Source organism: Eleutherodactylus coqui, chromosome 2 (assembly GCF_035609145.1).
Source record: "Eleutherodactylus coqui strain aEleCoq1 chromosome 2, aEleCoq1.hap1, whole genome shotgun sequence".
Taxonomy (NCBI): Eukaryota; Metazoa; Chordata; class Amphibia; order Anura; family Eleutherodactylidae; genus Eleutherodactylus; species Eleutherodactylus coqui.
Genome location: NC_089838.1, coordinates 261,768,099 through 261,790,922, shown reverse-complemented (window position 1 = coordinate 261,790,922; position 22,824 = coordinate 261,768,099). Strand labels below are relative to the sequence as shown.

At 45.9% G+C, this 22,824-nt stretch overlaps 1 protein-coding gene across 1 annotated transcript in view; it reads left to right on the top strand.

Moving 5' to 3' along the window:
* CILP (cartilage intermediate layer protein) overlaps positions 1–22,824 on the top strand; it is a 39,366-nt gene that overhangs the window by 4,001 nt on the left and 12,541 nt on the right. Inside the window, exons 2-3 of the mRNA XM_066592903.1 lie at positions 5,909–6,022; positions 20,397–20,492. Of these exons, the coding sequence (XP_066449000.1) occupies positions 5,962–6,022; positions 20,397–20,492 (157 nt within the window). The 5' untranslated portion in view covers positions 5,909–5,961. The remainder of the gene's footprint in view (positions 1–5,908; positions 6,023–20,396; positions 20,493–22,824) is intronic.

Here is a 22,824-nt window from a genome sequence, read left to right as displayed (position 1 = left end):
AATATAGCGGATGCCTTCGTATTACAACTATTATTCCTAATTCCACTAAGTGATTTTTGTGAGCATGGATACTTATACAGTATATATAGATTGCAGTCGTTGTCCTGGGACAAGAACTCTGCCCTTAAGTGGATGAATTTCCTATAACAGTCACTGGCTATCTACTAGTACAAGTCATATAAGTGTTATTCCTCATATACAAATAAGAAAGATGGAAAAATACCTCTAGAGTGCCATCTATTGGATAGCAGTATTCCTTCAATTCAAAGTGACATAACAAGTCCTCAATGACTGGGAATATTAAACCAAGCCAGAATCCATGCACAGACATGCTGTTTGGTGGTGTTTGCCCTCATCGGTGTGCAGTAGGATTCTGGCTTAGCGGGATTTCCGCTGCTCAAAGCCTGCATAGGATTGCGTTAACAAACGCAATCCTATGCAGACAGCCGCGGTTTGGCCGTGTGAAATCTCACGCGGCAAGCAAACCGCGGCATGTCCTGGCCGCCGGCTCCGGTCTGTGCATGCGCCGGCTGCCCGGCAGCCGGCACATGAAAGAGCCGGAGCTGCGGGTGAGTATGCGCTGGTCCCTGCAGGCGCTCAGGTCGGGTCCCGCGGCGAGAATTCTCGCCGCCGGATTCGACCCGCCCGTCTGCAGGCGGCCTTAGTCTGTGAGGGGCCTGTGATGTGGGTCAAAAGCGGTGTCGTGTCTCCTTAAGGAGAGCACCCAAAAAGTGTGTGGAGACACCTTGGGGGTGAGTGGGTCAGGGATGGTATAGTCTCTCCCCAAGAAGAGCACCCAGAAGGCGTGTGGGGGCACCTAAAAGCTTCTGAGTGCTCTCCTTGAGGAGAGACTATACCATCCCCTGATGCTGCCCGGTATTTCATCCAGGAAAATACCGGGCAGCATGAGAGAAACCCAACGAAAATCAAAGGGTGGATCTGTGCAACCAGTTGATTCCATCTTCCTGCTCACACAATGCATAGAGAATAGAACCCATTGATATCAAAATAGGTGCTGCTGTATTTCCCTGCATATTTGCACACCTAGCGCCCCATAGAAGTCTATTGGAGGTGTCCAAATATGCACTCAATACACGTACAAATGTGCAGTGTGCTGTACAATTCCGTGAAAAAAAGAACACATCTGGACCTCATTAGGCTAAAGAGTAGAGATGAGCGAGCATACTCGGTAATGGCAATTACTCAATCGAGCATTGCCCTTAGCGAGTACCTGCCTGCTCGGAAGAAAAGGTTCGGCTGCCGGCGGTGGGCGGGGAGCGGCTGGGGAGAGCGGGAAGGAGTGGCTGGCGGGGAGCGGCTGGGGAGAGCGGGGAGGAACGGAGGGGAGAGCTCTCTCTCTCTCCCTCCCCCCCCCCCCCCCCGCTCCCCCCTGCTCACTGCCGCAACTCACCTCTCACCCACTCCGGCAGCCGAACCTTTTCTTCTGAGTGGGGAGATACTCACTAAGGACAATGCTCGATTGAGTAATTGTCCTTAGCGAGTATGCTCGCTCATCTCTACTAAAGAGCCTTTTAATAGATGGAATAGGTATGTTTGACATCAATGGGTCTCTGCGCATTCATTTATATTTTACATGTGCAAAAATGCGCCCAAATACGGCCACCTGAAGACGCCCTTATAGAAGTGATGGCGTTTCACTCATCCAGTAGACGCAGCTACTGTACTCTTCTAATAACATGTAAAACTGGACGTTTCAATGGAGAATGTCAATGCCATCATCAGTAAAACATTTAACAAGAGGAAATGTGACACATCCTCATTAGGCATTGGCAGTCACTCCTGGAGGACGTGTTTATAGTACAATCATGCCAAGGATACGAATGGCACGTGGGACAGCCTGGCAAGAGTATCTCATTATCCGGCTTGTGTAGATATATACCTATACAGATTACATGCTTATTTTCATTGGAAGACACGTAGGGAGCTGATTCTGGCGTCCACCTCCAGGATACAGGAGCAGATGCCAGCAGGGCCAGAAATAGGCAATGACAAACCCAGACGTTCCGATGATCCAGAGCAAGAACGGTTCTCACAGCTGCAAATAGATTTACAGTCCATTGGAACATATAGCAGACGATTGTTCTGGCTTGTCGCTTTAGATCTAGGCATTTCCTAGTGTTGATGTATAAAGCAGCCTGTGTTCTCATGACGGCTTTACACAACTGCACAGATTAGTACATGATGTCACATTCGTGCAGGCAGCGGGTGGGGAGGACTCCTGATTAGACGCTCCGTTAACCAGCAGCACATTTCATGTCTGGCTTTTTCAAAGCGCAACAGATTAATGGGTTCTTTTTTCAGGCAAAGAAACTTAGAAGTTGTTCAAAATACCTAATATTCATTCTCAAAGAATGGGAATTAATGGTTTCCTTAATTAGGATTAGTGATTTGGGGCTTAAACAGATAAGCGTGATTTTGTCCTGTAATGAACGGATTTTCAATGGGTTTATTGCGAGCGCATTTCGCCCCCCACCCCCACCACCACCTCCCCACCCCACTGAAAATGAAGTGACTGGTGAACAAGCTCTCGCTCAGTGTAAGCAGGCATATGCTTGAGAAAGAATGGCACAGTTGAAACATTACATAAGACCCCCTTCACTCAGGCACATGTGTTTTTGCACACAGCTCAGTGCAATGTATTTGCACTATGTAAGAGGCTTGATTGCGCACGTATTGGCATATTTTACGGTACTTTTTGCGCAAGCAGGACATGTTCAGTTGTGTGCGGCAAACAAACAGGCCTCAATTTAGTTGGCTGTTTAGCCTGTGTTCAGGATGTGTTCTTTTTTTCACTGAATTGCCCAGCGTATTGCGCATCCTATTGTAAGCCCCTCATAGACTTCAATGGAGAGCTTTGGTGCACAAACGCACAGAAAAATAGAGCATGTTCCAATTTTTTGCGTGCACGCGAAATGCACAAGCAAAATTGGGACAGGTAAATCAACCCATTGACATGAATGGATTCTATTCTCTGCGTATTGCACGCACAAGTTCACCCATCTGAACGAGCCCTGAAGCTGCAACATGTGAGCATACACTAAGGGCTCATACGTTTTTAACGCGAATGTCAATGGGACTTTCTAATATTAAGAACGCGTTGCACAAAAATTGCAAAGCACAAAATTGCGATGCATTTTTAACATTAGAAAGTCCCATTGACATTCGCGTTAAAAAATCGCAAGTGGGTAGGAGTCCTAGGGCCTCCATCCCACAAGTGTATTTGCATACGTATTTGCGCATGCAAATTTGCGCGCGCAATACACCGAAAAATAGACACCAATCGGTTCATACACGTTTCCTGTTTTTGCACACACATAAAAATAGGACATCCTGCATTTAGGTTCCCATAGAAGTCTATACGTAAGGCATCTTTCAAACGGGCCTTGTGATTTTTGACCGCCTGCATCGCGGCCGAAAATCACATGAACAAGAGAAAGCCACGATTTCCCGTTTTCTCGCCAATTCAGATGGTCAGGTGCGGTGTATATACGTAACAGCCCAGAATTCCATCAGCCAGGGAGAGAGAGTTTGGTGCTGCTTTCAGTGTTTTCTTCAGCAAAGGCCCCCGTAGAAGTCTATGGGAGGTGTGCAAATACGCAAGTAGATGCGTAAAACACTACACAAAACCTCTAAAGAAAGAACGTATCTGGACCTCATTAAGGTAGTAGCCTTTTAAACCTTGGAAAGGGTGTGCGTGTGTGAGCTGGCTCTGCGTGCGCAAAAAGTACAGTAAATGAGCTGACACGCATGCAAATGTATCTCATCCAACCTCATTCAAGTGCAAATATGTTGCGCTGCGGTAAGCGGTTTTGCGCATACGCTCGTGTAAAGAAGCCCTTTGAAATAAACCGAATTAGATGTTTATCTCCCCTATTGTTCCTTTCAAGGAATCTCCAGCAGCAGCTGTTTTATTCAGAAGTGTTGTATGCTTCCCCCAGAAACAAAGTGATTCTTCAGGTGTCGATCTCCATATTGATTTCTGGGGGTTTAGCTGGCGCAGTTGATGAAGCAGCGGTTAAAGGGTTTTTCTTAATACCTGAGGGTTTTTATACGTTTGGCCCGCTGCTCCTTCCGCTAATCTGGGCGTGGGCAGTAGTTGACTTTATGGTATTTCCAAGTTATGTGAGACATAAATGTAGACGTAGTAAAATGTCAGAAGGAGCTACAGTAGACACTTATTGAGGTTTAAAGACACTTATCAACTGATGTAATGTCTCATAGAACATACAAAAATTGGGATGCCTTCAGGTACCTGACAGTAACTAAATCTATGGTGGAAATGGTAACACATGGGCAGATTGGTCTGTTGAATAGTCAGTGTCATATGTGTTCATTGGCTTATAACTGCAGTAAAATACGGTCAGTCTGAAGCATAATTCAATTTGCAGTGCGGAGGTGGAAGTGTGGATATGGCAACACTTTCTCAATTCAGAAGGGAAATTTTGACCGCTGACAAACCTTAAACTACCTGACAAATATGCTAATCCACTGGGAAAAGAACTGATTTTAAGAGCTCCACAAAATCTAAGAAAGTACGTTTCGCTATGGAATTAGAAGAAACACGAACAGAAGTGTCTACCCAGGGGCGTAACTATAAAGGGTGCAGGGGATGCGGTTACACCCGGGCCCAGGAGCCTTAGGGGGCCCATAAGGCTTCTCTTCTCCATATAGGGAGCCCAGTACTATGAATAAAGCATTATAGTTGGGGGCCCTTTTACAGGTTTTGCATTGGGGCCCAGAAGCTTCAAGTTATGTCTCTGTGCAGCATGGTTTAGGTATGGGTAGGGGTACAGATACAGATAGAGGGGGGGCCTAGCTCACCTTTTGCATCAGGGCCCCTGAGCCTTTACTTACGCCCCTGTGTCTACCCTTAACTTCTATTGCATTGCGTTGTTATGTGCTGTGTTGCTGCAGAATTTCGGCTGCGGAATGCAAGCTGAGATTCTTTAGCCATGTACAGCACAATGTAAATGAATGGAATTTTAACAAACCCCATTCCCTTAGGGCTCCTTTAGAAGAACATATGCACAAATACCCTCGCAGCAGTGCAACATATTTACACAGTGAACAAGGTGGATTTGCCCACGTATTGACGCATAGTACTGTACTTTTTTGCGCGCACATGGCCTGTTCATATACGTGTGCGACACCCCCACCCTGATTTAAAAGGCTACTTAGTCTAATGAGGTCCATATGTGTTTTTTTGCATACAGAATTACAAGCCTATTGCGCATTTGCGCACCTCCCATAGACTTCTATGTAGACCTTTGCTACACAAATACACAGAAAGATAGAACAGGTGCTATTTTTTGCATGTGCAGACAAAATGCACGCAAAAAGTTTACATCAATGGGTTCTATTTTCTGTGTATTGTGCGTGCTAATTCCATGCGCGCAATGTGCGGCACAAATCTGCAACATTAAATTGTCAGGCTGTGCATTTTCAAATCCACTGTATGTTCCATTCATTGCTGAAATGCCATGGATTTCACAGCAAAATTGATTAATTGCAGTTGTAATGAGTTAATTCCAGTCAAGATCCACATGAAAATCTAAAGGTAGATTTTGCTGCGGATTTTTCTGCTATGTTTGATCATATGCAATTTGTCATGATACCAAGTCAATACAAATTCAATACGAATATAGCGCAAAAGCACTGAATGTGAGGAACTCATTGAAATCAGTGGGCTCTACTTTCTGCGATTCGGGTCAGTAAAACCTGAGGTTGGGTCGGGACATACATCCATATTACGGATGCAAAAATGCACCAGCAATGCACTCGTCCGAAACTGGTCTTAGACTATAATATGTATTAGCATAGCCAGGCTCTTAGTGGTGCGTATAATAAGAATACCTATTAAAAGGATGTTGGTACAATGTGTTGGCAGGTGTCTTGACATCTAGGACCAGCGAAGCCCAGGAGAAGACACTCCATGGTAAGATGAAACCTGGCTTATTGATTTGCCTGCTGCTCTTGGAGGTGGCCTACGTATCTGGACAAGGTATGTATTCATTATAGAAGATGTCATCTTAAACTGGTAACATTTATGAGAAGATTCGTATGCAATGGTTACAGATGTTTATTTGTTTATACAGAAGAGTTTACTGATTGATTAATATTGTAGCAATAAGTATCCAAATGTTACTCTGCCAGACTGGTTACTGCAGACATAAAGGAACAGTTTCTAAAGCCCCATTTACACTGATAGATGATCGTTCAAAAGTCGCTCAAACGATAGTTTGAGTGACAGTTTTGAGCAATCATCTTTGCATACTTTATAGTAGCTAAATAGCTACTATAGAATATGCAAGATGAGCGGAACACAGCTGCGGTCGCTAATAGACGAATACAGCGGTTTTGCATAAACAAACAGCTGTATTCTTCTCCGCACTGACTGCTAGTGTCCCCACTGTGAATTCACAACAGGACACAGGCGCAGAGAATCTTATCAGCGCAGCCGGCTGATAACAGCCCGCTCTGCTGATAACAGCTGATCGCTCAATTCTAGCAAGCTAGAATTCAGCGATCAACAACTATACGATGTCCCTGCATTTAGAACGAGAATCACTCAAAAGAAGGCTTTGAGCGGCTGGAATTTTGAGCGATAACCGTTGTGTCTAAGGTCTACCACCCACTGGCGATATTTTCTCCACTGCGATGCGATTCTAAAGTGAAAGTCTCGCATCGCAGTGCGAGAAAAAAATCGGCATGACGCAGGGGATATCGGCATCACGTCGACATATTGCCAGTCTTTTCAATGGGGCCAGCGGCAGCAGCGCTAGCCCCATTGAAAAGACATGGAGAATGTCGGGGACTTCTGCCACAGCTGTCACAGCTGCCGATCCCATTGAAAGCACTGCTTTGGCAAGCCCCGTAGAATGATTATCGGGGAAGGGCTTGAAATATAAGCCCTTCCCCAATAATCATCAATAAGTGTGAAAAAAAAAAAATTATACTCACCTCTCCTGCTCTCAGCCGCGTCCTCCTGCTGGCTCCCCGGCACTGCTACTGAGCTCTTTCAGCAGTCGGGGATTTAAAAATCCCCACCTCCTGAAAGGGCTGTGCAGATTGGCTGAGGGCTCAGCCAATAGCAGCTACTGCTTAGCTATTGGCTGAGCGCTCAGCCAATCACACATAGCTTTTAGCTATTCATTCTGCAGGGCTTGCTGAAACCATTGATTTCAATGGGATCAGCAGCAGTGCCGATCCCATTGAAAGCAATAGAATAGAATGCCGCGGACTTCTGCCACAGCTGTGACAGCTGTGGCAGAGGATTCCTTCATCCCCACAGTCCCCACGGGGATGAAGGAAACTCCTGTCACAGCTGTGGCAGAAGTCCGCGGCATTCTCCCTATGCTTTTAATGGGGCTAGCGCTGCTGTCGCTAGCCCCATTGAAACCATTTGCGATATGCCGGTTCTATACCGGCCTCTTTCTTGTGCTGTGATGCGCAGCGCAAGAAAGAAAATATCGCAAGTGGGTGGGAGCCCTAAATGGGTCTTAACTGAGCCAGGTTTATACATATACAAATATCCTGTTCTTTGGTGTCTGCAGCTCCTATGCAGACTTGTGTGTCTTTGTGACTCACATTACAACTAAACCCTGTCCTAATGTAGAGTACATTCAATGAGGGCTGGATCATATCAGTGCTAGGGGTTTCCGTTTTCCGTTTTGTGAGGACGCAATGCAGCCCCATTTTGTCATGTTTTTTAGAGGAAATCACTGACAAAAGCTGATGTGAACGAACCCGAAAAAAGTATGACTGCAGAATCAGACTGCACAGGGTTTGGTTGTATGTATATTCTCTTATTCTTCAAAAGAAGATCATGAAGCCGATGTATGATAAAAAGGACATGCTTTTCTTTATTTAATCCGTGCCATTAAATGTCCACAATAAAATACAGCCAGAGGACTGGTTTCAGCCCTTAAACAGAGCCTTGATCACCTTGAGGTTTTTATCCAAGGTTGCGCATGAAACAGGTGTTTTATGTTTTTTTCAGGGCATTCAAACTTCATGTCATAGAGCGTGACTTTGAAAAAAAACAGCAGGGAGATAGGTCCTGCACTATCTTTCTAACACCTAGTTTTAACTACATTTGAGAAAGATAGGGCAAGTCCTATCTTTTCTTGTGCGTACTATTAACGTACTATTCACGATAGTAGAAAGGAAACCATTGAAATCAATGGTTTTGTTTCAACCTGTTATGCGGCCGTGAAAAAACATGCCCATGTGTGGATTTTTTGCAACTTGCTGTGTCACACTGGCATCACATCAAAACTAGCAATCCAACCACATTTAGGGCTTAAACAGACATACGTGTTTGTGCGCGTTTTTGCACGTGTGAAACACACAACCAAAGTCTCCATGTAGTGGTCGGCTAAGGAATATAAAACACTATGTAATATGATGCAATGTTTAAAATTACAGTATAACAAGTTTTCTTTATTAGGTCAGTTTCACACCTAACATTTTAGGAAAAATGTATTTTTTGCCACTTTTTTCAGTAAAAATTCTGTGGCCAAATGTTAGCTGTAGGTCAATAGTGAATTACAAAATGCACTACAAAATGTGAGGGGTTTTGTAGCCTATTTTTCCCTCTTCTTTGATGTGTTTTATTGGGTTCATGGCATTTTATTCAAAATGTAGCATTTTATAGATGTGGCTTTTTTTAGCTGTTTTACTATAGACTGCTCTAATGAAAAAAGACAGCCCTAAAACTGTACTACATATATGAATACAAAAGCCACCAAAAACAGCAAAAAAGAAAATGCAATAAATTCATGGCATTGTTTAATAAGCTAGAAAAAAGCCACAAAAAGACTGTGTGAAGGAAGCCTTAATGGATGTATTTTAGATGTGCTCATTTCCTCCATGTGGGACAAAAACCTCAAAACTTTAAAGGGGTTATCTTCTAAAGATTGAATGCATAATGCTAGGATACGGCATGCATGACCAATGGCCAACTGTGAAGCCCACAAGAGTCAATGGCACAGAGATTGTGGAGGATCACAACAGTTCAGCCTCCAAGAATCCGAATTCAAGTATTGTACATTAAAAGGTGATATATGTATATATATATATATGTATATATATATATATATACAGTTTAGTCCTATATTGTGCATGTACAAAATAAAGAAAAGTAGCATGTTCGACTCTCATAACTGTCTGCTCACAGAATGACAGGGGAGGTTGTGTTCACGTGTGCAGATATTTAGAGTGCACTATACACTTCCTGAATTAGCTGTTCTCGGTACAGAGCAGCTGTTGTGTGCTTCCTTACACTGCTACCCATCCCTGGAATTCACTAGTAAGGAATGATCCTTAAAAGCCTCTTCCCACAGGGTCTAACTATAGAATAATTGACATCAGGAGGCCCAGCTTTATATTTGGGATCTTGACATTCATTGGAAGTCAAAGAATAGATGAAGAATTGTCTTCTTCAGACACATGGCGATGTTGTCAGTACAAAGAGTCTCCGACACTGATTTATATTGTATTCCAACTAGTACATAATGATGACTGGAATGGCTTTCAAGTCCTGAAAGTTCTAGTTATATCATCTTTAAAGGAGAACTACCAGCCGAAATATAATTTAAAGACCTAGTGTTTGGCTAATACGTGATTGTTTGATGGATTTTGGAGTTCATTTTGCTTATCAAATACTGCACACCATTTGTTACTTTAGTTGCATTTTACATTGGAGAAGTTGTGGTGTGTTTGGTTTAGATTTGTGGCTCACATATATGCCAGTCTGCTGGCAGTGTGCAGATGCAACATTTTAAAAACATTGTAAAAAAAAGTTGCATTTCATTATTTGGCTAAAAATATGTCTACTTGGCTAAAATGCAGCACAAAGTGCAAGCTGACACATAGATACGTGGAAAATCTACTCTGCCCTTATATTATCTCCTTTTAATTTCTCTCTGAGGGCCGCACTGCAGGTGCGGACGACTCTCCGCACCGCCGGAAGAAAGCTCCATTGCCGGTCATGTGTTCTTTCTTCCGGCGGTGCGGAGAGTCTTCTTCGTGCAGTAACACGGGCGCATCGGTGCCCGGATGCGCCCGTATGACTTAGGGTGAAGTCTGATAGGACCATTGGTTTCCTATGGTGTTTTCACATGTCCGTCTTTTACAGGCGCAAAATACTTGCAAATGCAAAAGATAGGACATCTGTGCGCCGTGAAAGTCCATGCTGCGTGTATAAAATCCCTGCGGGGAGTCTTCTCATCACTGAACACTGTGGCAGCACTGTCACAGTGTTCAGTGACAAGGGGACTCCCCGCAGGGATGAAGGAACCCCCTGCCACAGCTGTTACAGCTGTGGTAAAGGAACGTGATGCTTCCCGACGATGTTTTTAAATCCCCACCTCTTAAAAGTGCTTTAGATCAGTGCCAGGATTGCAGAGAGAAGACGTGCTGGAGTCTGGACAGCGCTGCTAGGTGAGTAATGTTTTTTTTCTACACCTAGGGATTATTTTCAGGGAAGGGCTTATATTTAAAGCCCTTCCCCGAAAATTGCTGCGGGGGTTGCCTGCATCCCATTGCTTTCAATGGGGCCAGAGGTGTGGTGACGCGCATTTTGCTAATGCGTGAAGTGGGTTTTTTCGCGCACATAAGTGTGCAAAAAAAAATGCGCATCTGACTGAGCGCATAGGATAGATCTATGCTCATGCCAGGCGTACTTCAGTTTATTTACTGTTGATTTTCTAACCACGTCTACTGGAAAATTTCCTAACGTTGCTTCTGATTTTCTCCACAGCTCATTTCACATTATGTCCCTTGGTTGAACTGTTTAGTTTTCTAATACATAGCGTGTTTCCGCGAAAATAGTAAGACCTATCGGGTTTTCGGGGGAGGCTTGAAATATAAGGCCTCCCCCGAAAATAGGACCTAGCTAAAGTGCCCCCCCCCCAATCAATACTCACCTGGTCCGCGGCATCCCGATGCCTCCCGATGGTCTCTGGCGGCGCTGCGGTAAACTTCGTCCTCCTCGTCTCACAGCTGAGCTTCTGCTGGTGATGGGACTTTGAATACCCAGCCTTCCGCAAAGTGAGGGCTGTGATTGGCTAATCGAGCGCCAGCAGCCAATCACAGCCGGCGCTCGGTGAGCCAGTCACAGCTATTCAGTGAATGACATCACTATCATCATCATCACCATTGGGAGGCGTCAGGACTAGAGATGAGCGGACGTACTCATTTCGAGTACTTACGCACCCGAGTACCGCCATTTTCGAGTACTTCAGTACTCGGGTGAAAAGATTCGGGGGGCGCCGGGGGGCGGGGAGAGGCGTGACGGTGCGGGGGGTAGCAGCGGGGAACAGGGCCCTCTCTCTCTCCCTCTCCCCCCCACTCCCCACTGCTACCCCCCGTGCCGCCACGGCGCCCCCCGAATTTTTTCGCCCGAGTACGGAAGTACTCGGAAATCGCGGTATTCGGGCGAAAAAGGGGCGTGGCCGAGCACGTTCGCTCATCTCTAGTCAGGACGCCATGGACCAGGTGAGTATAAGGCTTCTCCCCCCGAAAATAAGACACCATGCCCTTTTTGGGGCAAAAATTAATATAAGACAGTGTCTTATTTTCGGGGAAACACGGTAGACTTCCCACCTGAACCTGATTTATACCTTTAACATATATTATGGTTTTGATCATGTTTTCCCTCTTCTTCTTTCCTCCAGACTATAGAAATTAAGTCTTTACAGCTTTCCTGATAAATTTTCCAACCATTTTTGTAGCCTGTCTTTGAACTCGTTCTATTTTATCAATGTCCTTCTGTAGATTAGCTTTCCAGACCTGAACACAGTGTTCCAGATGTGATCTCACCAGGGCTCTATACAGCAGGATCACAACCTTCCTCTTTATACTGGCTATACCTCTAGTTATGCAGCTGAGCATCCTACTTACTGCCTGACTGCACTTTGGGCTTATTTTGAGGCTGTCAGAAATCAGAATCCCTAAATCCTTCTCTTCTGAAGTCCTAGATAACACAGGACAGTTAATTTGATACTCAGTCCAAAGATTTCTTCCCCCAAGTGCATTATTTTATATTTGGAAACACTGAACTGCAGTTTCCATTGTTTTGACCATTTATCCAATAAAGCTAAATCTTTCTCCTTGTTCAAGACCCCACCAGGAGTGTCAACCCTATTACACACTTTTATGTCATCAGCAAACAGACAAACCTTACCTGTTAAACCTTCTCCTATGTCACTTATGAATATATTAAAAAGAATAGGAGTCGGACCCAGGACAGACCCTTGTGGTCACCGCTTGTAACTTGTTCCTGTCCTGAACACACTCATTAATAACAACACTCTGATGTCCACTTTTTAACCAAATGCATCGGACTATCAAAGGACTATGTCCAAGTTTCAGTAACTTATCTATGAGCTCTTTAAGTAGAACTGTATCAAATGCTTTACTGAAATCCAGTTAGGTGAATTCCATGGCAATAACTTCATCCAACACTTTTGTGACATAACTAGAGATGAGCGAACGTACTCGTCCGAGCTTGATACTCGTTCGAGTAGTAGCGTGTTCGAGATGCTCGTTACTCGTGACGAGTACCACGCGATGTTCGAGTTACTTTCACTTTCATCTCTGAGACGTTAGCGCGCTTTTCTGGCCAATAGAAAGACAGGGAAGGCATTACAACTTCCCCCTGCGACGTTCAAGCCCTATACCACCCCCCTGCAGTGAGTGGCTGGCGAGATCAGGTGTCACCCGAGTATATAAATTGGCCCCTCCCGCGGCTCGCCACAGATGCGTTCTGACAGAGATCAGGGAAAGTGCTGTCTTGCTGGAGTTGCTATAGGGAGAGTGTTAGGAGTATTTTAGGCTTCAAGAACCCCAACGGTCCTTCTTAGGGCCACATCTAACCGTGTGCAGTAGTGTAGAGGCTGCTTTTTGCAGTGTTGCACTTTTTTTTTTTTTCTATATCGGCCGTGCAGAGCATTGCGCCCTGCAGTAATTATACATAGTCCAGGGCCAGTAGTGGTGGTGAGGCAGGGACAGAAGACATATTTATTGAATATAGGCAGTGGGCCTTCGAAAAACATTTGGGAAAAAAATCTATTTGGGCTGCCTGTGACTGTCCTCAGTGTACTGGGTCTGTGCTGGGGGTAGTTGTCCTCCTAATTCATACGCAGCCAGCTAAGTGTTACAGCAGGCTTGCGCAAAATTATTTCCTGGCTCTGTGTTGGCTGTTACATCACCGCTGTATTCCAGTCCACAGTGCAACAGTCTGCAGTTATTTTACATACTCCAGGGCCAGTAGTGGTGAGGCAGGGACAGAAGACATATTTATTGAATATAGACAGTGGGCCTTTTCAAAAACATTTGGGAAAAAAAATCTATTTGGGCTGCCTCTGACTGTCCTCAGTGTACTGGGCCTGTGCTGGGGGTAGTTGTCCTCCTAATTCATACGCAGCCAGCTAAGTGTTACAGCAGGCTTGCGCAAAATTATTTCCTGGCTCTGCTGTGCGTTCCGTAAGCGAAGTCAGCCTCCAACCACAGGCCAATAAGCGGCACATTTAATTACAGCATTCTGTTTCTGCACTACTGGTAATACACCATGCTGAGGGGTAGGGGTAGGCCAAGAGGACGTGGACGCGGCCGAGGACGCGGAGGCCCAAGTCAGGGTGTGGGCACAGGCCAAGCTCCTGATCCAGGTGTATCGCAGCCGACTGCTGTGGGATTAGGAGAGAGGCACGTTTCTGGCGTCCCCACATTCATCTCACAATTAATGGGTCCACGCGGTAGACCTTTATTAGAAAATGAGCAGTGTGAGCAGGTCCTGTCGTGGATGGCAGAAAGTGCATCCAGCAATCTATCGAACACCCAGAGTTCTGCGCCGTCCACTGCTGCAACTCTGAATCCTCTGGCTGCTGCTCCTCCTTCCTCCCAGCCTCCTCACTCCATTACAATGACACATTCTGAGGAGCAGGCAGACTCCCAGGAACTGTTCCCGGGCCCCTGCCCAGAATGGCCAGCAAGGGTTCCGAATCCTCTCCCACTGGAGGAGTTTGTCGTGACCGATGCCCAACCTTTTGAAAGTTCCCGGGGTCCGGGGGATGAGGCTGGGGACTTCCGGCAACTGTCTCAAGACCTTTCAGTGGGTGAGGAGGACGATGACGATGAGACACAGTTGTCTATCAGTGAGGTAGTAGTAAGGGCAGTAAGTCCGAGGGAGGAGTGCACAGAGGATTCGGAGGAAGAGCAGCAGGATGATGAGGTGACTGACCCCACCTGGTTTGCTATGCCTACTGAGGACAGGTCTTCAGAGGGGGAGGCAAGGGCAGCAGCAGGGCAGGTTGCAAGAGGCAGTGCGGTGTCCAGGGGTAGAGGCAGGGCCAGACCGAATAATCCACCAACTGTTTCCCAAAGCGCCCCCTCGCGCCATGCCACCCTGCAGAGGCCGAGGTGCTCAAAGGTCTGGCAGTTTTTCACTGAGAGTGCAGACGACCGACGAACACTGGTGTGCAACCTGTGTCGCGCCAAGATCAGCCGGGGAGCCACCACCACCAGCCTCACCACCACCAGCATGCACAGACATATGATGGCCAAGCACCCCACAAGGTGGGACGAAGGGCGTTCACCACCTCCTGTTTGCACCACTGCCTCTCCCCCTGTGCCCCAACCTGCCACTGAGATCCAACCCCCCTCTCAGGGCACAGGCACTACCGTCTCCTGGCCTGCACCCACACCCTCACCTCCGCTGTCCTCGGCCCCATCCACCAATGTCTGTCAGCGCACCGTCCAGCCGTCGCTAGCACAAGTGTTGGAGCACAAGCGCAAGTACGCCGCCACGCACCCGCACGCTCAAGCGTTAAACGTGCACATAGCCAAATTTATCAGCCTGGAGATGCTGCCGTATAGGGCTGTGGAAATGGAGGCTTTCAAAAGTATGATGGCGGCGGCGGCCCCGCGCTACTCAGTTCCCAGTCGCCACTACTTTTCCCGAAGTGCCGTCCCAGCCCTGCACGACCACATCTCCCGCAACATTGTACGCGCCCTCACCAACGCGGTTACTGCCAAGGTCCACTTAACAACGGACGCGTGGACAAGCACAGGCGGGCAGGGCCACTATATCTCCCTGACGGCACATTGGGTGAATTTAGTGGAGGCTGGGACAGAGTCAGAGCCTGGGACCGCTCACGTCCTACCCACCCCCAGAATTGCGGGCTCCAGCTCGGTGGTGGTATCTGCGGCGGTGTATGCTTCCTCCACTAAACCACCCTCCTCCTCCTACGCAACCTCTGTCTCGCAATCAAGATGTGTCAGCAGCACGTCGCCAGCAGTCGGTGTCGCGCGGCACGGCAGCACAGCGGTGGGCAAGCGTCAGCAGGCCATGCTGACAGAGCAGACCGACCGCTGGCTTGCGCCGCTGAGCCTCCAACCGGGCATGGTCGTGTGTGACAACGGCCGTAACCTGGTGGCGGCTCTGCAGCTCCGCATGCCTGGCCCACGTCTTTAATTTGGTGGTTCAGCGCTTTCTGAAAAGCTACCCACGCTTGTCAGACCTGCTCGGAAAGGTGCGCCGGCTCTGCGCACATTTCCGCAAGTCCCACACGGACGCTGCCACCCTGCACACCCTGCAACATCGGTTTCATCTGCCAGTGCACCGACTGCTGTGCGACGTGCCCACACGGTGGAACTCTACGCTCCACATGTTGGCCAGGCTCTATGAGCAGCGTAGAGCTATAGTGGAATACCAACTCCAACATGGGCGGCGCAGTGGGAGTCAGCCTCCTCAATTCTTTACAGAAGAGTGGGCCTGGTTGGCAGACATCTGCCAGGTCCTTGGAAACTTTGAGGAGTCTACCCAGATGGTGAGCGGTGATGCTGCAATCATTAGCGTCACCATTCCTCTGCTATGCCTCTTGAGAAGTTTCGCTCGGAAACAGAGACGGGGGAAGACAGTATGTCGCTGGATAGTCAGAGCACCCTCCTGTCTATATCTCAGCGCGTTGAGGAGGAGGAGGAGCATGAGGAGGATGAGGAGGAGGGGGAAGAGACAGCTTGGCCCACTGCTGAGGGTACCCATGCTGCTTGCCTGTCATCCTTTCAGCGTGTATGGCCTGAGGAGGAGGAGGATCCTGAAAGTGATCTTCCTAGTGAGGACAGCCATGTGTTGCATACAGGTACCCTGGCACACATGGCTGACTTCATGTTAGGATGCCTTTCTCGTGACCCTCACATTACATGCATTCTGGCCACTACGGATTACTGGGTGTACACACTGCTCGACCCACGGTATAAGGAGAACCTTTCCACTCTCATTCCCGAAGAGGAAAGGGGTTCGAGAGTGATGCTATACCACAGGACCCTGGCGGACAAACTGATGGTAAAATTCCCATCCGACAGCGCTAGTGGCCGAAGGCGCAGTTCCGAGGGCCAGGTAGCAGGGGAGGCGCGGAGATCAGGCAGCATGTACAGCACAGGCAGGGGAACACTCTCTAAGGCCTTTGACAGCTTTTTTGGCTCCCCAGCAAGACTGTGTCACCGCTCCCCAGTCAAGGCTGAGTCGGCGGGAGCACTGTAAAAGGATAGTGAGGGAGTACGTAGCCGATCGCACGACCGTCCTTCGTGACGCCTCTGCCCCCTACAACTACTGGGTGTCGAAGCTGGACACGTGGCCTGAACTCGCGCTGTATGCCCTGGAGGTGCTTGCTTGTCCTGCGGCTAGCGTCTTGTCAGAGAGGGTGTTTAGTGCGGCTGGGGGAATCATCACAGATAAGCGTACCCGCCTGTCAACCGACAGTGCCAACAGGCTTACACTCATCAAGATGAACAAAGCCTGGATTTCCCAGATCACCATCAAAAACGTGGACCTTTTAGCTTCATCAATCTGTGTATAATATTCATCCTCCTCCTCCTGCTCCTCCTCCTGAAACCTCACGTAATCACGCCAAACGGGCAATTTTTCTTAGGCCCACAAGGCTCAGTCATATAATTTTTGTAAACAATTTTTATACGTTTCAATGCTCATTAAAGCGTTGAAACTTGCACCTGAACCAATTTTTATTTTAACTGGGCTGCCTCCAGGCCTAGTTACCAATTAAGCCACATTAACCAAAGCGATTAATGGGTTTCACCTGCCCTCTTGGTTGGGCATGGGCAATTTTTCTGACGTACATTAGTACTGTTGGTACACCAATTTTTTGGGGCCCTCGCCTACAGTGTAATCCAATTAATTTTTTGCCCACCTGCCTTACAGCTGACGTTATATCAGCTGTGCTGGGCACTGCAATGGGATATATTTATGTACCGCCGGTGGGTTCCAGGGAGCCACCCATGCTGTCGTTCCACACGGAGTTGTAACTACATGTGTCCACTTCTAAAGAACCCCAGTCTGACTGGGGCATGCAGTTTGGGCCGAAGCCCACCTGCATTTAATCTGACGTTAGCTCTGCTGTCCAGGGCACTGCAATGGGATACATTTATGTACAGCGGGTGGGTTCCAGGGAGCCACCCATGATGTGGGTGCACACGGAATTCCCATTGCGGAGTTGGGGATTCCCAGTTGTACCTGCCTGTGACTATTTATAAAAAAACGCGGTCTGACTGGGGCATGCAGACACCTTGACAGAATGGTGTGTGGCACATAGGTTCCCCATTGCTATGCCCACGTGTGCAGCTCCTGATGGCGGTGGCACAGGATTATATTTCTCATTGCTTCTGTACAGCATTGTGGGCTATCGCCCCGCCCCTTTTAAAGAGGGTCGCTGCCTAGCCGTGCCAACCCTCTGCAGTGTGTGCCTGCGGTTCCTCCTCATGGCAGACGCACTTATAAATAGACATGAGTGTGGCATGGCATGAGGGCAGCTGAAGGCTGCGCAGGGACAATTTGGTGTGCGCTGTGGACACTGGGTCGTGCAGGGGGGGTTGGGCAGCATGTAACCCAGGAGAAGTGGCAGTGGAGTGTCATGCAGGCAGTGATTGTGCTTTGTTGGAGGTAGTGTGGTGCTTAGCTAAGGTATGCATTGCTAATGAGGGCTTTTCAGAAGTAAAAGTTGTTGGGGGGGGCACTCTTGCCGCTATTGTGGCTTAATAGTGGGACCTGGGAACTTGAGATGCAGCCCAACATGTAGCCCCTCGCCTGCCCTATCCGTTGCTGTGTCGTTCCCATCACTTTCTTGAATTGCCCAGATTTTCACAAACGAAAACCTTAGCGAGCATCGGCGATAAACAAAAATGCTCGGGTCGCCCATTGACTTCAATGGGGTTCGTTACTCGAAACGAACCCTCGAGCATCGCGATAATTTCGTCCCGAGTAACGAGCACCCGAGCATTTTGGTGCTCGCTCATCTCTAGACATAACCAACGAAATCAATGAGATTAGTAGGACATAAGGCCGTGCTGTTTAAGGTCCAACAGGTTGTTATATTTTAAGTGATCAAATATCCTTTTTTTCAGGAGAGTTTCCATTAGTTTAACTACTACAGATGTCAAATGAACTGGCCTGTAGTTCTCAGCTTTTTCTCTGCTACCCTTCTTGTGGATGGGTACAACATTGGCCATTCTCCAGACATCAGGAATATCGCCTGTTGAAAGGCACAGTTTAAACAAATCAGTTAAAGGTGCGGCAATCACAGATTGGATTTCTTTAAGAACTCTGCGGTAGATGCCATCTGGACCCATCGCCTTATTCAACTTTAAACATGCAAGTTCACCTACATCAGCCTCCAAAAACACTGGATCAGAGCCCTTTCAACTAGAAGTACAAAGAGGCCCAAGCTTATCATCAGTCTGCAAACTTGCTTCTGAAAATACTGAACAAAAGTAGCTATTAAAATGGACAGCTACAGCCTTATCTCCATTAACCCCTTAAGGACCGTCCCCCTTTTTTTTCCATTTTCCTTTTCTCCTCCCCCCCCCCCCCTTTTAAAAAATCATAACAGTTTTATTTATTTATTGCCACAGCTGTATGAGGGCTTGTTTTTTGCTGGACAAGTTGTATTTTTCAATGGTACTATATAATAATCTTTATTTGTATAGCACCAACTTATTCCGTAGTGCTATATAATGTACCATATTATGTACTGAAAAAAATTCTTAGTGGAGTGAGATGGAAAAAATGGAAATTCCGCCATCTTTAGGTGTGTCTGCAACAAAAATGACCTGATAATGAACTTTATTCTATGGGTCAGTACAAATACTATGATATCAGAATTATATAGCTTTTTTTTTTTTTTGCTGTACTACTTTCATTTTTTTTCAAAGATATTTAATTTTTAGAAAATATTTTCTGCTGACATTTTCTAACAGCTGTAATATTTTCATTTTTTCGTGAACATAGTTGTGTGATGTCTAATTTTGTGTGGGGCATCTTGTAGTTTCCGTTGGTACCATGGAGTACATACGACTTTTTAATTGCTTTTTATTACATTTTATCTTAGAGACGGGGTGACCAAAAAAGTGCAGTTCTGGCGTTCTTTTTTTCTGACGACGTACACCATGCAAAGTAAATAATGCATTACCTTGATAGATCGGAGTTTTACGGATGCAGTGATACCAAAATTGTATTTTTGTTTTATTCTTTAGATTCCTTATTATTATGATTATGACAAAAGGTTTTTGTTTTTTTAAAACTTTTATTGCCTTTATTTTTAATAATTAGTTAGGGGATTTAAATGCCGCTGTCAGAAATGACGGCAGCATTTAAAGAGTTAACAATTCCGATGAGCCGAACGGCTTATCGGAGCTGTTGCGGGCAGCTGCCAGCTGTAAGAAACAGCCAGTGCCTGCATTGTATTGAGGGAGATCACCCTACGATCCCCCTTCATACACACCCAGGACGTGCAGGACGTAACCTTACGGCCTGTGTTGTTAAGGGGTTAACATAGTTATTACCCACGCTTTTAATTTTTGCAATTCCAGTTTTTCTTCTTTCTGTCACTAATATATCTAAAAAAATGTTTTATCCACCTTCTTAATGGATTGGCCATTAAAACTGTACTTTTTTGAAGCATATATACTTATATGGGTTGTCTACTAAAATGCAGTATTGCAGTTGAAACCATTCACTTCAATGGAGTTGAGCTGCAATACCAAACACAGTCAATGGAAAGGCATGGCACTAGTTTTTAATACAATCTTGCAGCACAATCATCTCTTTTCTTGGCCTCTCCAGAGCTTCCCCTTCAGCTTCCTGGAAATCTGTTTTCTTTTATAAGTAATCCTTCTACAAATGAACAAATCCTTACAGGAAATTAGAGCTGCTAGCAACATATGAAATTAATAACCGCAATGAGGCATTCATGAATTAGCAATAGAAAATCCTCATAAAGCAATGCCAGGTTACCGCTAAACCTATAAAAGCTGAATACTTTTACAAATTGTCCATGCTCCAATAACCTTGTTATGACTTGTAGGATCCCGCAAAGGAGGTGCTGTGTTAAATCATTCTGCAAGGAGAATTCGCACTGGAAAAAAAATCACCACCACTCCAGTAAAGATCAAAGACGATGGTAAAAAAGTTACTTCTATTCATCCATGATATAACATTGAGAATTACTTAATACTTTCATGACCAAAGGTCACTGATGGGTCTGCATCCAGGTCACATTCTGCAATTCAGATATTCCCATTTTCAAAAAAATCTGAACTGTTCTTATTTTTTAGGTGACATATCTACATGAAGGCTTTTTTTTGTTTGTTTAAAAATGGTAACATTTAGCATGCCATATTATGTAGAAGACATTTAAAAATTTAAAAAGTGGGTCAAAGTACGAAAAAAAACGACACTTGCAACATTTTGGGGTTGGGGAAGGGAGTATTTTTACCACATCCATGGTGCAGTAAAAATAACACATTGTCTTCATTCTGTGGAATAGTATCACTAAGAGAAGCCCAATTTATATAAAAAATAAAAAAATTAAAAATTAAAAAATATATATATATATAGTAACAATTAGTTATTAATACCCTCTCTCTCGACATTTTTTGCTCCCCCCATAACTTTTATTTTTCTGTTCTCATTTTTTTTGTGGGCAACCTGTAGTATGTATTGGTACCATTTTGGGAAATCTATGATATTTTTGTTAACAATTGTTTTTTATTGGATTTTAAGAATGCAATATCATTCAAATGATTTAAACATTTCAATCGTGTTTTAGATCAGGGGGTTACAAGATCAACAAAATTGACAATAAAGTTATAAAACAGATTCCTTGTATTGTTTGACATTTCATTTTGTTACTATCGTATGGGCACACTAAGAACGGGGCCCACACGATCGTAACCAAAGAGAGGAATATGCACAGGGGTTTCGAGACAAACTAGCCCTGTGCCACAGGGAGGATGACATGGCCCTACCTAAGCGGGGACATTTCCCCAATAAAGGGCGGCCCAGCGGTCTTCGGATCTAGGCCCTAAGCTGCTCCTAGGAACCACGCCACCAGAACAGGATACATAAACAAGCCACATGACAGAGACAGAACAACAGGACACACAGAGCCAGAAAACACAGCATACAGCAGGCAAAATGCAACCACTAATACCAGATAAGCTATATATAAATACCAGGCATTAGTTGACATTTTGATCAAAACGTGGAAGCTAGCAGGCCACTTCTCTGCTCCTGGCTATACCACTAGACCCTACACTAACCAGGAGTTCAGCTGCAACAGGATAGAACAGAGCACACTTCACACAGCAAGCTGCAACATGACAGAACAGAGCACACTTCACACAGCAAACTGCAACGTGACAGAACAGAGCACACTTCACACAGCAAGCTGCAATGGCACGGACTCTACCGGCATGGACTCTATGCAGACTACAACATATAGTGGAAACCACATGGGCTCCACCCAGAGCTTACATGCACACAGATGAATCTCCACAGCAAGTCTATGTGTCCTCATACAGGGGGGATAGACAGTCAGCCACCGAGCTGACATAGGGAGCTGTGTCAGGGATCCACCAACTGACACACAGAGAGAGACATAAGACGTTTGGAGGCCGCACCTGTAAGGGGAAGGGAAAAGAGGCACTGCATGTGCTGCAGACTAGGACTACAGGTGTCCAAACCGTCTTTGGGAAGCAGTGAGACACAACAGACCTACATGCAAACACAGATCTGAGTGGGAACAAAACAGATATATCCAAACAGTACAAGACCAGCTTCAGACTGACAAGAGCTGCGTTTATATGTGCTGAAGGCTAAAGGGGATTGGCTGCTGGAGAATACCCCACCCAGCAGCTCAATTAACCGTCACCTCCTGAGGAGCTGTGCTGCTGGGAACCTTAGTACTACAGATCCCAGCAGCACACATAACATATTTCTTCAGTGACAATGTTCCCTAAAAAAGAAAAGAAAAAGGGGGTAAGGGGGCAGAGATTCAAAGACAATGAAGAAGACAGAGGGGGAAACACATGAGGGATGGGTTGGGGGGCGGAGTTGGGCTATGCTTGATACTTATAAAATTATGTTGGGTTTGGAAGATTTGAATAGGCCCTTCTCTTATTACTAAGATTATGTTTCATCATAAATTGGTCGGGGGAGTGAAGGATCTGCTAGATGGTAAGCTAGGATCAACTGGATGGGTCTGGATTCTAGCTGCGGAATTCCACAGGCGCATGATGAGGAAATATACCAGGACATCAAGGTTTCATATAACGTTTTGATAGCTTTTTATTCAATTTTTTCTTGGAGACAAAGCGACCCATAAAAGTACAATTCTGCTATAGTGTATTTTTTTTTTTTGGAGTTAAACATGCAAGATTAATAATGTGCTATTTTAATAAATTTACAGATGCAGTGATACCATTTTTTTAATTTATTTTTATTTTTTTAGA